This window comes from Colobus angolensis, unplaced genomic scaffold (assembly GCF_000951035.1).
Source record: "Colobus angolensis palliatus isolate OR3802 unplaced genomic scaffold, Cang.pa_1.0 Scaffold168, whole genome shotgun sequence".
Classification (NCBI taxonomy): Eukaryota; Metazoa; Chordata; class Mammalia; order Primates; family Cercopithecidae; genus Colobus; species Colobus angolensis.
In genome coordinates, this window is record NW_012114799.1 from 2,901,274 (window position 1) to 2,919,026 (window position 17,753).

Consider the following 17,753-nt stretch of genomic DNA (forward strand, 5'->3'; position numbering starts at 1 on the left):
AAAAAAAAAAAAAAAAAAAAAAAAAAAAAACCAAGAGCAAACTCTTGAAAAAGTGGAAAGATAGAATGTCTCAGCAAAGAAACAGAGGATACAAAGAAAAATGTTAAAACTGAAAAATTAGAGAAAGCAAAATAAAATATTCATTGGATTGACAATACCAGAATGGAGATGACCAAGAATCAATTAATGTGGAAATATATCGATAGATATTGCCCAGTATGTTCAAAAGAGAACAAAAATGAAGGGCAATAATAAAAGTTAAAGCATTTATATCAACAGCCTCAGAAAGACAGGAGAAAAAGTGTGGTGCAAATATGTATGCATTTGAAGAAATAATGGTGAAAGACAAATTTGCTGATTCAAGAAACTCAGTGAACCCCAAACAGGATAATTTCAAAGAAATCTATGCCCAAGTACATCATAACCACACTGCAGAAAATTAAAGAAAAAATAAGAATAATATTGAAAATTGCCAGAGAAAGAAACTGGGGAAGAATAATTCTAATGACTGTAGGTTTCTCTTTAGAAATCATGGAAACCGGAAGGAAGTGGAACATTTTTGAAGTTCTGAAAGGAAGAAACTACCAACAAGCATTTAGAAAATAAAACTTGTAATAAATTTTGTTTCACTGTCATCAAAAAGTAAAAAATATTGAGGGTTCAGGAGCTCTATGCCAACAACAAATATTGCTGAGAGATACTAAGAAAGACCTAAATGAAAAGAGATTTACATCATATTTGTGGATTAAAAGATTCAATATTTTAGGATATCAATTCTGCCCACATTGATATAGAGACTCAATGCTGTTATTAAAAAGTCACTGGAGATAGTGTGAGGAAATTGACAAGCTGATTCCAATACTGACATGGAAATTAAGGACCTAGAACAGCAAAAATATCTTGGAAAAGAACAAAGTTCTTTTTAAAAATCTTATTACACAATCAACATAAGCAAATAGTATGGTATTTGCAAAGCACAAACAAATAGATAGAAATATTCTCAGAGAAGTTAGAGTCCAGGTATTGACTTGCACAAATAGAGGCAAAGGGTTTTCAACAAAGGCACCAAGAAATTCAGTAAAGGAGGTAAATTCATTTCAAAAAATGATACAAATGTGGATATCTACATTTTAAAAAATACAACTTTACCCCTAAACACACATCAGAGATAAAAATTAAGCCCCAACAGATCATGGACCTAAAACATAAAATCTAAAACTATAAAACTTGTAGAAGAAAAGACAAAACAACATTTTTTTGTAAACATAGGGTAGGCAAATGTTCTTAGAATACAGAAAGCATAAACTAGAAAAATAAATAGAATTTCAATACTAGACTGCTTCTGCTCATCTAAAGACACCATTATTTAAAATAAATATGCTAACCAAAGAAGGGGGGAAAAATTGCAACACATATTTTGACAAAAGACTTATATTCAAAATACGTAACGAAATCATACAACTCAATGATTTCTTTAAAAACCAGTCACCTCCCTCAAATAGGCAAAAGAATTTAACAAATACATAAATGGACAATGAGTATATGAAAAGTACTCAACATCTTTTATCATCAAGGTAATGCAAATTAACGTATGAGATATAAATACATACCAATTACATTGGCTAAAAATAAAACTATTTCAAATGTTAACAAGAATATCAATCAACCAAATCTCTCATGTATTTCTAGTGGAAATCTAAAGTGGAACAGCTACTTTGAGAAACAGAATGGTTCATTATTTTAAAGTTAAACATATACCATAATACTAGCAATTTCACTCCTAGGTATTCATCAAAGAGAAATAAAAATATATGCCCATAATAATGACTTGCACATGAATGTTCATAGTAACTTAATTCATACCAGCCCAAAATTGGAAACCACCCAAATGTATAATAAAAGTGTGTATATTTATACAATGAACTGCTAATCAGCAACTAAAGGAAGGAACTACTTACTAATTTATGTAATGACATGAATGAATTTCAACAACGTTATGCTGTGTGGAAGAATTAAGACACAAAAAAAGCATATAGTCCAGATTTCATTCATATGGAAACCCAAGACCCAGTAGAACTAATTTGACCCATTCAATGCATTTCCTATCAAATGGCAGTTGGCTTTTTCTTTTCTTTTCTTTTCTTTTTTTTTTTTTTTTTTTTGCAGAAATGAACAAGCTGACGCTAAAACTGATATGGAAATGCAAATGCAAAGGGCTTAGAATAGCAAAAAATCTTTAAAGAAAGGAAAAAGAGAACACACACTTTTCAATTTCCTCAATTCTAAAACTTACTACATAGTAGTACTTGTGTTACTTGATTACTAAAGAAACTTAAACAGTTTGTTACTGGCACACAGATAGACTAATAGATCAATGTAATAGAATTCAAAATTCAGAAACAAACCTTCACGTTCACGTCAATTGATTTTCAAAAAGAGCACCAAAGCAATTAAATAAAGAAAAAATATTCTTTTCAACAAATGGTGCTAGGACAATTAGATAGCCACATGCAAAAGAATGAGGTTGGACCCCTTCCTCAAGCCACACACAGAAAAATAATTCAAAAGAGACCACAGACTTCAATGTAAAGAAGGGCTAAAACTACAAAACTCTTACAGGAAAATCCTTTATGACTCTGGATTAAAGACTTCTTTCTTAGATATGATACTAGAAGTAAAAGCAACAAAAGAAAAACTAAATTGGAATTCTTCAAAATTCAAAACATTCATGTTTTAAAGGACACTATCAAGAAAGCTAAAAGAATACCTACAGAATGGGAGAACATATTTGCAAATCATTTCTCATAATAGACTGATATGTTTAAAAAAACAATGCACAAGAATTTCATAGCAGTCTTATTCATAATATGCCACACTGCAAACAGCCCAAATATCTGTCAAAAGTAATGTGGATAAACAAATTGTAGTGTATTCACAAAGGAACATACCACTTGGCTATTTTTAATTTGTTTGTTGTTGTTGTTGTTGTTGTTGTTTGAGAGGGAGTCTCGCTCTGTCGCCCAGGCTGGAGTGCGGTGGCGCTATCTCGGCTCACTGCAAGCTCCGCCTCCCGGGTTCACGCCATTCTCCTGCCTCAGCTTCCTGAGTAGCAGGGACTACAGGCGCCCACCACCACGCCTGGCTAATTTTTTTGTATTTTTAGTAGAGACGGGGTTTCACCGTGTTAGCCAGGATGGTCTCCATCTCCTGACCTCGTGATCCACCGGCCTCGGCCTCCCAAAGTGCTGGGATTACAGCTGTGAGCCACAGTGCCCGGCCAGCTATTTTTTAAAACCCAAGATACAGTTGTCCCAGCTTATCCACAGGGAATATGTTCCAGGACCCTGAAACCATGTGTAGTACCAAACCCTATTTATATATACTATTTTTTCTTATAATATACATGTACTTATGATAAAGTTTAGTTTCTAAATTGTGCACAGTGAGAGATTAACAACAATAATAAAATAGAATCATTATAACAATATCCTAGAGTAAAAAGTAAAATAGGTGTTCCTTGGAAACAAGCACTGAGATACCACGATAGTTGATCTGATAACCGAGCTGGCTACTAAGTGACTAACAGGCAGTGGCGTCTACAGCGTGAATCTGCTGGACATAAGAATGACTCACATCGTCAGACCCCACAAGATGCCATTTGATTTCATCATGTTACTCAGCAGGGCACGCAATTTATAACTTATGATTTACTTCCGGGATGTTCTACTTAATATTTTCAGACTACAGCTAGCCACAGAAAACAGAAATGGCAGCTACTGAAGCCTTAGATAAAAGAGGACTGACTACTGTACCAAGACACACAAAATATAGATGAACCTCAAAAACATTAGGTTGAAGCAAAGAAGCCAGACACAAAAGAGTACACACTGTAAACATTTACATGAAGTTCGAAAACAGGCAAGACCGATACATACATTACATAAAGTATATCAATGATTGTTTCTGCAGGGGTGGGTGTGTGGCTGACAAGAGTTAAAAGAGAATTTATTGTGGTGATAAAAATATTCTATACCTGGAGCAGGGTGTTGTTTCACAAGTCGATCTAAACTCATCAAATTAGACAATGAAGACATGCATTTCACCACATGTAAGTTTTACGACAATTTCTTAAAGTACAATGGAAAGAAAGTATCACGCTTCATGGTGTCCTACACTTCTCTGTCTCATTTCAAAAACAACACAGAGACATAGAAGGCCATCCCAGCCACCAGAGGAACTAGGAGATTCTGTGCTTAAGAAAGTTGTCTTCTAAAGTCTTGCCTTGTTTGAAAACAGAACAAACCAGGATAAAATCTCCATGTTTCCTGGCAGAATACTATCTCTGCCTCCAGTATCTGACTTGGAATAAAAGAAGGGAGGAATTTACCTAAATCTGAGTGTGGGCAGTCCTGGAGTCAGCAGGGGTTACCTGGAGGGGAGAGTGCTATACAGAAAGAATACGATCTTTGGGAATAGTATTTTTCCTTGAAAGAATCTTAGGAAAATCTAAAGGTTTCAAACTGTTCCAACTTTTCAAAGATAGTTTAAAGTTGGACTAAATCCACTATAAAATCCACAGCATTATTCTGAAGATTTTTCTGCAAATTCCTAAAATTTTATCTCTTTACAACTGTTTTATCTGTTGGAATAAAAAAGAGGGTGTTTAATTTATTAACTTGGTTTTATGTAACCTTTTGCTCAACAGAAGTTATTGCTTTTTACAATGTCTATTCTCTATCTTTTACCTTCACAGTTTATGACCCTAGTGTCATGCTTAGACATGCCTTCACTATACCCAGATCATAAAAATGAAAAAACATATTCTCTAAAATTTCCCCTGGGAAAGCTAATATTTTTTTCTATTTTCTCATGTCTTCTTTTCTGATGGTATTATGGTTTTATTTTTAATTTCAGCATTTTTATTTAAATTCACTATCAGATTGATACTGATAAAATAGTTTAAATACTCATAAAATGAGACATCAGTTAACACCATTCAGATTTCACAGTTTTTAAACATTTTTAGGATATCTGCTTCATCAAAACATTAAATAAATGGATATAACTGAAGACTCCCCCCTCATCAGAGGTATCCAAATTTGGTACGTGTTATTTCCATATATGTTAGATTTTTTTATGTTGTTTTTGACATCTGCCATGTTCACACACACAGATCGACTTCATTTTAACTGCTGGATATTATTTCACTGTTTGAAGAAATCAGTTTATTCATTTGTCCTCATGAGGGGCCTTGAAATTGTTTTGACTCTTTCATTTTTAGAAACTGTGCTAAAGAGTAAATATTTATATGAGCCACTTTTTGCATATATACAGTTAGTGATTTTCTAGGACAGAAACACATAAGTGGAATTGCTGGGTCACAAGTTGTGTTTTGGCTTCAACTTTACTGGGTAACAGAAATTAAAACTCCCACTAGAATTTCCATTTCTACATATATCTTGCCTACTGACGTTTTCAGACTTCTAAAGTTTTCCCAAATAAATGGGCGTGGGGTGCTAACCCAGTGATGTTTTGATTTACAATGTGCATTTTTCTGAAAGAGAAATTTCAAAATTTATTGGTCATGATACTTTCCTACCAGCTAGCTTTGCACATTTTACTTTTATAAGTCTTTTATTTATCCAAAATGTACTTTTGCCCATGGTATTTGGTAGCAATGAAATGGTATCATTTACTATATAAATTGTCACAGCAAGCCAGGCGTGGTGGCTCATACCTGGAATTCTACCACTTTGAGAGGCTGAGGCAGATGGATCCCTTGAGTCAAGGCAGGTGGAACCCTTGAGCCAAGTAGTTCTAGACCAGCCTGGGCAACATGATAAACCTTATCTCTACAAAAAAAAAAAAAAAATAGCCAGGCATGGTGTTGTGTGACTTTAGTACCAGCTACTTGGGAGGGTGAGGCAGATGGGAAGCTTGAGCCCAGCAGGCAGAAGTTGCAATGAGCCAGGTTGTGCCACTGCACTCTAGTCTGGGTGACATAGCTAGACTCTGAACTTAGATAGATAGATAGATAGATAGATAGATAGATAGATAGATAGATAGATAGATAGATAGATAAAAATGGTCACAGCAGCCTTTTAAAATTGTCCATTTTATTCTCACTAAATTGTAATTCTACTTCCATTATATATTCCTATATATGTGTGGGTCTACTTCAAGGCTTTTCATTCTGTTCTCCAGCTTATTTGAATATCTTTGTCCCGACATCACGCTAATTTGCTTTATCTTCAAAACAAATATTCAAGTGTAGGGGACACCAAATCCTCCCATTATCTTTTTTTAAAATCATGTCATATGTATTTAAACTTGTATATTTTCATAGTAATATTTGTATTAGCTTGCCAAATGCTGTGAAAACCTTCTTGGGATTCTCATTAAGATTAAACTGAAAGCATAAATCATTTGGGGGTAAGGTGATATCTTTATGGTATTCCATCTTCCTTTCCATGAATATGCCATACATATATCTCTTTTTATATCCATTAATAATTTTCTCCATCAATATCTCATACATTTCTTCTTTAATTTATTCCTATATGCCTTTTTTACTATTTTAAATATTATAGCTTAAAACTATATTTTCTAAGGGCCGATGATTGATATGTAGGAATTCTATTAATTCATTTTATATACAGCAATCTTCTAAATTTTGACTAAAGATTCCTTTGGATTTTCTACTTAGAAATCATTACTTGTAAATAATTTAAAGTATGCTTTTTGCCCAGCTCTTATACTAATTTTGTTACTTCAGTAGCTAGGACCAGAAGTACAACAATAAAATGAGGCAGTGACAGAAGTCATTCTAGTCTGGTTATGGTTTTTAAAAGGAACATTTCTAACGTTTCATCATTAAGTACAATGTTTACTAAAGATTCTTAGTGGAGACATCCTTTATCAATTTAAGGAAATTTCCTTTTTTAAAATTATAAACTAGTATTAGATTTTATCAAATATTTTATACTATGTGTATTGAGCTTTTTCTTCTCCTTTAACCTTCTATTACTACTGTCAATTATATTAATGATTTTTCCAATGTTAGGCAGTCATTGTTAGAAAGCCCCTGTGTGTCATTGCATTCCTGGAATAAATACCATTTTAAATAAGCCTTATGAATGTGGGCTGGTACACAGCACCCAGATCTTGGTTTCAAGTACCTCTGTCCATTAACAGGAACCAGGTGACCTTGGAAAAATTGCTGATTCTAAGACAGGCGTAAGAAATACCCAAGATAAGCCTGGAGCATCTTACAGTGCCAGAAAGAAAGAAAAAGTGCTAAGAAAAAAAAAATAAAAGGAAAAGGAATCATGACAACAACAACAACAACAACAGAAAAAAACAAGTTGAGCATTTCAGAGAAACCAAAAGCTAGGATAATTAGAGCCAAAAATAAAGTAGTACTGCTTTACAATGCAAAGTATAAAATAAATATCAATGCAGTCATATAAATAAATGATTGAGTAAATAATAAGAAAGAAGAGACAAATGTCTCATGCAGAAGAATTCAAAATAATTTCTGTAGATATTCCACCCTCAAGGAGGTGGAGCATATTTCCCACGTCCAAAAGTATGTGCTACACCTAGTGACTTCCTCCCAAAGAGTACAGGAGAGAAAGGGTGGTGGGAAGGCAAAGGGTAACTTTACAGTGGAGAAATCTGGCAAACACTACTTCAGCCAAATGATCAAGATTCATCTCACCAGTGACAAGCTGGGCCAGGCGCAGTGGCTCACGCCTGTAATCCCACTCTTTAAGAGGCCAAGGCAGGTGGATCACTTGAGCCCCGGCATTGGAGACCAGCCTGGACAATGTGGTGAGATCCTGTCTGTACAAAAATTACAAAACTTATCTGGGCATGGTGGCATGCACCTGTAGTCCCAGTTACCCAGGAGGCTGAGGTAGTAGAAACTCTTGAGCCTGGGAGGAGAGGCTGCAGAGAGCTGACATTGCACCAATGCACTCCAGCCTGGGCAACAGAGCGAGACCCTATCTCAAAACAAAAAGTCAGAGACAAGTCATGTTGATAATACATACTTTTGATATGGTGTGATAAAAAATGGCTACTTATCTCATGGTTTACTTCCCAAAAATACACCCAAATCTAACTGTTAGAAAAACATCAGACAAATCCCAATGAGACAAATGCCACAAAAACCTAACCAGTACTTCTTAAATCTACCAAGTTATCAAAAACAAGGAAAGCCTGAGAAACTGTCAAAACCAAGAGAAGCTTTAGGAGTATGATAAGTAAATGTAATGTGTTTCTTGGATTGGATCCTGGAGCAGAAAAAGGACATTAGTTAAAACCACAGAAATCTGGATAAAGCATACACTTCATTAATAGTGTATCAATATTAGTTCATCAGCTGTGACAAGTGTACCATGTTAATGTAAAGTATTCATAATAGAGAAAATTGGGTACAAGATACACGTAAACACTCTAGACTATATTTGCAATTTTTCTATAATAAAAAGTGTTTATTTTTTAAAAGTGAGTTAAGGATCTCATTTTCTATTTTCAGGACTAGTTTGTGTAACAGAACTTTCAATGGAAACGTATAAGCAGTCAAGTAATTGACATAGGTTGATATGAGCATTTGTAATATGGTAAGGGTAGTAATAAAAGCTGTACTGTTCATTAAATGATGTTGAAAAATCAGCTATTAATTTGGGGAAACATTTCTCTCTGATCTCTACTTCATGCCAAATTAATTCCAACTGAAATTTTCAAAAATTTACATTTAAAAAAACTATAAAAGTTATAGGAGATAATGAGAATGAACACCTTCATACTGTTGGGGTAGGATGGACCATTTTTATACATACCAATATTTAAGACAACACTGAAGTGTTAAGGACAGAAGAGGCCTCTCAGTAAACTGAGCCAGTGATACTTCAGCACAAGCTGAAACAACCTCCCAGAATGAACAGAAACCTAATCTCAGAGAGTTTGTAAAAAATACTGAACAGTCAGTATGAAAAACAGTGGTGGCATTTATTTCCTGGAAGAGGAAACTAAGAACAAAGACAACAAATATAAAACATCTAGTGTGCTGAAGAAAGTTTCCAAAAATAAAGATCTGAGTTAACAGAACAAAAAAGCAAAATTGATTAAACAAACAAACAAACAAACACAGTGAAGTAACATGTCCAAATTAACAGTACTTAGGTAACTACTAGTAGGGATGGACTTTGGATCCAGGCTGGTCTCACTTTCAAGCTCGCATTACTTCTACATATGTACTCAATTAGATGACTAAAAAGTCATCTTCTTTTTAGAAGAAAATGCAATGTGGTACCCTGTACTGGATCCTAGATCAGAAAAGGAGCATTGCTAGAAAAACTGCTCTAATAAAGTCTCAAGTTTAATTAATAGTAGTATACCAATGCTAATCTCTTAGTTTTGACAATTACACCATAATTATGTAAGATGTTTAACATTAGGAGAAACAGGGTAAAGGGTAGGCAGGTGTGTAATTTTTCTGTAAATCTAAAATTATTTCAAAATTAAAAGCTTATTAAAAAATAAAAGAAATCTCAGTCAGGTATGGTGGCTTACACCTGTAATCCCAGCACTTTGGGAGGTCAAGGTGGGATTACCTGAGGTCAGGAGTTCGAGACCAGCCTGGCCAACATGGTGAAACCCCATCTCTACTAAAAATACAAAAATTAGCTGGGCGTGGTGGTGAGTGCTTATAATCCCAGCTCCTTTGGAGGCTGAGGCAAGAGCATCGCTTCACCAAGGAGGCAGAGGTTGCAGTCAGCCAAGACCATGCCACTGTACTATATAGCCTCAGCGACAAGAGCAAAACTCCATCTCAAAAATAAATAATATAATATAATATAATATAATATAATGTAAAATAAATCTCTCAAAATGCTGCCTTGTGACTATCTTAAAACTTGTAAGTGTAGAGATGTATTGCATAAAACCAAATTTTAAAGAGGGTATGGTTTGTATTGAAGATTTTGATTATAACAGGTTTGTTGATGACTTTAAAAATAAATATCAGCCTCAATTTAATTACATAGCTTTTCTGTAAAGACTGCTTATATAATTTCTTCTATACCATTTTTCCTTTCATGTAAATAAAAACATAAAAAAACTATAAACAGTAGTCTCTAAATACATATGGTGATCTATTGTGATGAACTGTTTTCCATTTCTGCTATAGACGTAACAAGAGTTCTGTGAAACAAACCTTGTAACAGCAATAATTAAATTTACAGGATTAATAGAACAGCCTGATTTTTTAGGAGCTGTCAGATACTGAAAGAATCAGGACTTCAGAAATAAATGAACTCTACGAGCGGAAAAGCTGAAGCATATAATTAAATAGAAAACTCAGAGGAGTTTGACTATGTAAAGGAACAGGGAGAAAAAGTCACTGAGAAAGAGGGAGAAAAGCTAAAATAAAGAAATTAATGAAAGTCAGGGCTTATGGTGTCTCCAAGGAATTGAAATGTGACAAATCATGGAATGGGAAGGGAGATGGTAAGAATATGAATAGTATTAAGTTCAATCACTTAATACTTAGGTCTTGTTAGAAGCCTTCCAATGGTTCCCATCTCTCAAAGCATGAGTCAGGGATCCATTGAGACCTTGAGGGTGCACCCATTCCCCCTACTCTCCCTACCCCCCACCCCCATCACTTTTTGCTTTCTCTTTTACTCCTCACCTTCTCCTCTCACTCCTTTCAAGCCAGCCCTGCCAGCATGCAGTTCCCCTGGCACTCCAGGCCTTTGCATTTGCTGATATCCCTGCTAGAATGCCCCTCCCCCAGACATCCTCATGGTAAAAACTCCTTCACCTCCTTCAGGTTTTGCTCAGATATTAACTTTTCAGTGATTTTCTGCTATGCATGTTCTAATTTATTTATTTATTTATTTAGAGACAGGGTTTTGCTCTGTCGCCCAGGCTAGAATACAGTAGTATGATCACGGCTCACTGCAACCTCTGTCTCCTGGGTTCAAATGCTCCTCTTGCATCAGCCTCCCAAGGAGATGGGATCACAGCATGCACCACCACACATGGCTACTGTTTTGTATTTCTGTAGAGCAGGGTTTTACTATGTTGCCCAGGCTGGCCTCAAACTCCTGAGCTCAAATGATCCTCCCGCAATGGCCTCCCAATACTGTGCATGTTCTATTTTAAATGGTGAACCCCTATAACTACCAATCTCCCCTACCCTGCTCTTTTATTTTCTCATAGCTGCTTCTATGTCCTAATATTTTAATTACATTGAATATCTGTCTCCCCAACCACTAGACTGTAAGCTGTCAGATTTTGCCTGTGTTCACTGTTTCTCCAGTGCCTAGAATAGTGCTGGGCACATAATAAATGGTTTTTTATAAACATTGCCAAAGCAATCAAGACAAACATGTGATTTTTCATTACCATAATTAAAATTAGAATAATGAAACATTCACAACTTTTCCAAAGTCATTTTTTGAGCAACTGGGGTCGTCCTTGTGCCCGTGTTTTCTGTATATTTTCTACACTGAACTTCTATAATGTTTTAAAAAGGGGTTTTTGTCTTTGTAAAAGACTAGACAGCTGTCTGAGATCATTTTAACTCAAGTACATTCAATGTCAGAGTGAAAAAGAATAAAAGTTCATTCTTTCAAGGCCTGTTCTTCCTACGAGCTTAAATAACATTTAGTTATTACCAGAGATTCATATCATGAAAATATCATGAAAACTTCACACGAGCAAATGCTTAAAATCATGATCCACTAAATTAAAAGAATCACAAAATTCCCACCTCCCCATTTTAAAGGTGAGGAAACTGACCTACGAAAGTTAAATTACTTCCTCATCTTCAACTAGAACACCGCTGACGAAGTGGTGGGCAGGAGCTAGTCCTAAACAAAAGACTGAAACATTACAGAATGACCTAGCACGCCAACATTTTGAAATGCAGTGAGAAGTTCAGATTGGAAATGCTCAGTCCACTATCCAACTAGGCCTTTATTTTCTCCATCGTGTTTCCATTTCATTGCTCAAAGATGCAGGTGAATGTTTTCTTATTTATTTTTTATTTTTGCAGATAGGGTCTTTGGAGTGCAATGGCACAATCTCGGCTCGTTGCAACCTCCACCTCCCAGGTTCAAACAATTCTCAAAACTCAGCTTCCTGAGTAGCTGGGATTATAGATGCCCACCAGTACACCCAGTTAATTTTTGTATTTTTAGTAGAGACAGTGTATCATGATGTTGGCCAGGCTGGTCTCGAACTCCTGACCTCAGGTGATCTGCCCACCTCGGCCTCCCAAAGTGCTGAGATTACAGGCATGAGCCACCACACCCAGTGTCAATGTTTCTTCATATCATTTGAACATTCAAGATTCTTTCTGCATTAAGATCCCTAGCAAAATAAACACTGTGATCACCTTCCTAAGTATTTTAGCATGTTCATGGGCCACTGTGCCTTCCAGACCCCACTCAACATTTGGCCTCTTACTCTAGCCCTTTGATTTCCCTGTTGACAGAAGTATAAGGCCAGCACATTTTTGCAAATGTCTAACCCTTTTCAGTGGATGGCCTGTCAATTAACTCTCATAAAATCAAATGGAAGCAGCCTTTAGGGTATAAAAATGTGCTACTTATCTAATTCTTTTACTGAAAACTTGCATACATTCCATTGTTTTGCCATAAGTGGGGGAAAAAATAAATCTAGTGTTGTATTTTTGTTTCAGAAGTAGCAACAGCAGTTACTCCACACATGCATTCCCCAGGTCCCCAGACAGTCATCTCTGATGTTATAAGTGGCACAGAGGCAGATACTTCGGCAAACACAGTCTGTAAAATGAAGTTGCTATGGACCAAAATAACTGTATTGATTTTTAGTACAATTCAAAACACAAGGAAACATCAGTTTTCCAAATGGCACAAGCTGAAAAGGACAAGGAAAAATATATTGCAAACAGTGAAGAGAAGGAAAATAATAAAGACAATTACATTAGCAAACATCTTGGTGTTCTTTTTTCAGAACACCAAGATGGCTGTTGTTTGTTTTTTAAATCCAAAGAACTGAGAGGTCTGAATTATGTTGAACTGCTACTCATTTGTGGACATTGTGCTCACTGCTGGAAGTCTGACCTTCAGAAAACAAAGCCTTATAATCCTTGGACATGTGAACATCTTATTGAAAGCCTCATTTTTTTTTTTTCACTTAATATCTCTCACTCTGATGGCAAATGGCAGAGCTGTACAAATTGTATTATAAATATATCATTTGGCCAAAATATCATTAAGTTTGCTGCAAGCAAATATTTTCCTTAGATATCCTTAATGAGGCAAAGCAGCTTTCAAGCCAGAGACCTCTGGATGTTGTGGAATGAGGAGACAGCAGTCAGGACTTACCACGGCCCCCTCACTTGTTCTTTGGGCAACTTCTCGCTGTAGTCGGGCCACTGCCAACTTCTCCCTGGAGAAACAAAAGCACATGATTAGTTTGACCGTTCTCAAAGTAGAGGCGACACTGGCATGGCCGTGAAACATTCTTTTGAGGTCTCTAGAGGAACTCCTTCCTTGGTTTAGCTCACTTCCTCCACTATACTTTCTATAAATATTTAAACTGGTCATGAATGCATTGTTTTCATTCAGTGTCACGGAAGACTTTTTTGCCATAGATTTTACAATAGCCAAATAAATGTTAAATGCTGAGTAGATACCTTGTTTTAGTTCATCAACATACATCACTCATAAATACATTTGTCATGGCTATATTTTAGTTGTCTTTTCTCTATCAACTTTGCTTATACAATTTTAATTATTTTTATTTCTTTTGTTGCTTTCCACACCAATAATATTAAGAAGCAAACAAAACATAACTCCTTACTATTTTAAAAATAACAATAGAAAATCATTTGCATGCTTGCTACATAACAGGCACCATGCTGGGCATTGCATCTGTTCTCATTTGAGCCTGACAACAATCCCATGGGTGATTTCACTATGCCCATTTTATAGATGAAGAAACTGAGGTCCAAAAAGGCTAATACACTGAGTCCTCAGCTGGTATATAGTAGTTTTTTGGAATCAAACTTTAGATTTCCTTACTTCAAAGTCTAAATAAAAAGCCTGCTTATCACTTTTTCAGTGTGTAGGTAATATAAAAATGTAGATTGAAAAATCAGATTATTTATTTTAGTACCCCTTATTTAACAATGGGATTCATTTTTAGATCCCTTATAATTCTGGTTTCACTTAAAATAGATCCAATATTCGCCAACATTTTAAGAATACTTTTGTAAAGTGATAGATGCCTGCATTTTGCACAGCTTTTCAATTGTTCTTTAAAATAGTTGATAGATGTCATAGGGGTAAGTGAACTCTTCTGGTCCCTAAAATGTTAGCTTTAGTAAGGATTTCCCCTGATATTCTTCTACTACTATACTACTATCAAGATGACAAACTATTTGAGCGATATTTCGCCCCTTAGTCTTCCCTTTGCACAGGATTGACTATATGCAAACATAGAGGATGCAGTTCAATCCCCAGAAATTTTTCCACTGGGGAAAATAGAAGTGAAAATTTCTTCTCTCCTGAGGGCCTGGATCTTTGAAGTGCCTATGACTACCAAGAAGACATGTGCTTTTGTCTGGCTGCAGCTGGGCAGCCTTTTAATAGAAAAAGTTCTCTCTGAATAAATACCTAAAGGCACAGACTAGAAGAAGGGAGACTAGACTAGGAGACATTCCAGACGTGACTAGACTAGGAGACATTCCAGGTATACAAGTTTTGGGAGCCTGTGGCAGGACCTGTGAGTACACCTGTAAGAAGGGGCAACAGAGTAGATAGGAAGGAGCCACTAAGTGATGGAAGCCATGTGCCAAGTAATCAAGGCAGAAAGCCCATGTGTGTTCTCTGACTCAAGTCCTGATGAACAGATCAAAGAAGTTCAATAAAAAGAATGAATTAATGGAACAAATAATTGAAAAAGAAGGATATGAGTGACTTCTGTTTTAATATGAAAATTAAACACATGAGTTTATCTCTTCTCTCCCCCAGAAACTGTTAAAAATGTAGTCTAGAGGTAACACTGGCAAATACTTATAAAGTCAAAGAAAACAGGAGACTCACATATTCCATACTCTATGAACAAGCAATTCCAGTCTGAGGTCTAAAGTGAACAGAAATATAAGTATATGTTCACCAAAAGACATGTACCAGAATGTTCACAGTAGCACTTTAGTAACCTTATAAACTGAAAATGCACACACCCATTAATAATAGAACAGATATGTCAACTTTAGCATAGCTACATGCTGGAATACTATACAACACTGAAAAGGAATAATCTATACTTAATCATGACAATGTACAGAATATCGCAAATATGTGATTGAGTAACAGAAGCAAATACAAAACGTATATACTTTATTTCCTATTTATATAAAGTGCAAATAGAAGCAAATCACATATACAGTTTGAGAAGATAAGAAAAAGAAATAAAACACATGGATATCAAAAAGGAAGAGGTAAAACTGTCTCTATCTACAGATGACATTATTTTCTAAGTAGAAAATCCAATGAAATTTACTACACAACTTATGAGTGAACTTAGCAAAGTCAGAGATAAAAGCCGATGAACAGAAATTAATTGTATTTTATATACTAGCAACAAACAATTGGAAAATAAAATTCTAAAGCATCTATTTATGATAATGTCAAAAAATAAAACATTCAGGAAAGACATTTAGCAAAAGATTTGCAAGACTGCCATACTAAAAATTACAAAACACTGCTAAGAAAGATTAAAGGAGATTAATAGAAATACACATCACATTTGGCCGGGCGCGGTGGCTCACGCCTGTAATCTCAGCACTTTGGGAGGCCAAGGTGGGTAGATCATGAGGTCAGGAGATCGAGACCATCCTGCCTAACAAAGGGAAACCCCGTCTCTATTAAAAATACAAAAAAATTAGCTGGGTGTGGTGGTGGGTGCCTGCAGTCCCAGCTACTAGGGAGGTTGAGAAGAATGGTGTGAACCTGGGAGGCAGAGCTTGCACTGAGTGGAGATTGCATCACTGCATTCCAGCCTGGGCGACAGAGTGAGACTCTGTCTCAAAAAAAAAAGAAAAAGAAAGAAAGAAAGAAATATATACCACATTCGGCCGGGCGCGGTGGCTCAAGCCTGTAATCCCAGCACTTTGGGAGGCTGAGACGGGCGGATCACGAGGTCAGGAGATCGAGACCACCTGGCTAACACGATGAAACCCCGTCTCCACTAAAAAAAAAAAATACAAAAAACTAGCCGGGCGAGGTGGCGGGCGTCTGTAGTCCCAGCTACTTGGGAGGCTGAGGCAGGAGAATGGCGTGAACCCGGGAGGCGGAGCTTGCAGTGAGCCGAGACAGCGCCACTGCACTCCAGCCTGGGCGACAGAGCGAGACTCCATCTCAAAAAAAAAAAAAGAAATATATACCACATTCATGGATTGAAAGACTTAATATTATTACACTGTACAAATCTGTATCAAATAATAAATTCTTTTTCACTGAGATTTATAACTCTACCAAATAAAAAGCAAGACTTGGTAACGAGAAACAAGAAATCCAATAAAGAATTGGAATTTTTTTCTTTTTTTTTTCTTTTCTTGGTAAACTCCTGGACAACAGCTATGTAGGAATCCAGAGAATAACCAATCTGGATTGCAGCAAAAGGATGGAGAGCCTCAGGAGGATGACTCCAAGAATAAAACAAAGTTGAATCAAAGTAAATTACCTATGTGTTTGTAAGTATTAAGAAGAGTTGTAGAGTTTTATTTTAAAGCTTAAGAATAAGAAATTGGAACATGAAAATCTAGGGCAATGGTAGGAAGTGGCAATTATTCATGCTAGAAAAAACGAAGTTATTCTAGAAATGCAATTCTAAGCTTCCACTAGACTCAGCTGTGAATGACATTTACTTTATCATTGTAATTATTAACTAAATTAATTTACTATTTAATGAAAAAAATTAGAGAAAGGGAAGCATAGAGAAACAGGTGGTACAGAAACACTAAAATCTTATCTTCCATAATAGAAAGGTAATACATAATGTTTAAAAGTGATCTAGAAACAGAAGTTCAAGCATATTATTTAGATACAAGGATGCAAAACTTAGAAGACAGATCTAGAAGAAAGGGGAGTGACTGTGTCAGAGGAGTAAGATGTAGAGTAGGGAAGGCAATGTGTACATCTTATAGATGTTATCATTGCATTTGATTTCCAAAGTATATGCATGTATTACTTTGATTTAAAAACTTCTCAAAATGTGTATTTTTTAAAACCAAATGACTCATGTTATTTTTATTAAAACATTATAATAATACATTACTAGAAAGATAAAGGATATATTATTTACCAACCAAAGATTCAGCATCAAATGACTCATTGCCTTGGACGTGAGAGGCACCTCCTGAGAAGCTTTGGTAAATTAAGGCAAAATAAGAAGCCACTATAAGCAACGACTCTTTGGACAAACGTTTTTAAGTACATACTACAAACAGTTTAACAGGTTACAGAGATATTTTAAATTTATTTATTTATTTATTTGTTTTTTATTATACTTTAAGTTCTAGGGTACATGTGCATCGCATGCAGGCTTGTTACATATGTATACTTGTGCCATGTTGGTGTGCTGCACCCATCAACTTGTCAGCACCCATCAATTCATCATTTATATCAGGTATAACTCCCAATGCAATCCCTCCCCCCTCCCCCCTCCCCATGATAGGCCCCGGTGTG

The 17,753-nt window shown here is 35.8% G+C and overlaps 1 protein-coding gene across 1 annotated transcript in view; it reads right to left on the reverse strand.

Annotated features, from left to right (window-relative positions):
- The window catches only part of NCKAP5 (NCK-associated protein 5), an 846,875-nt gene that overhangs the window by 534,754 nt on the left and 294,368 nt on the right, over window positions 1–17,753 (reverse strand). Inside the window, exon 3 of the mRNA XM_011937715.1 lies at window positions 13,386–13,449. Within this exon, the coding sequence (XP_011793105.1) occupies window positions 13,386–13,449 (64 nt within the window). The remainder of the gene's footprint in view (window positions 1–13,385; window positions 13,450–17,753) is intronic.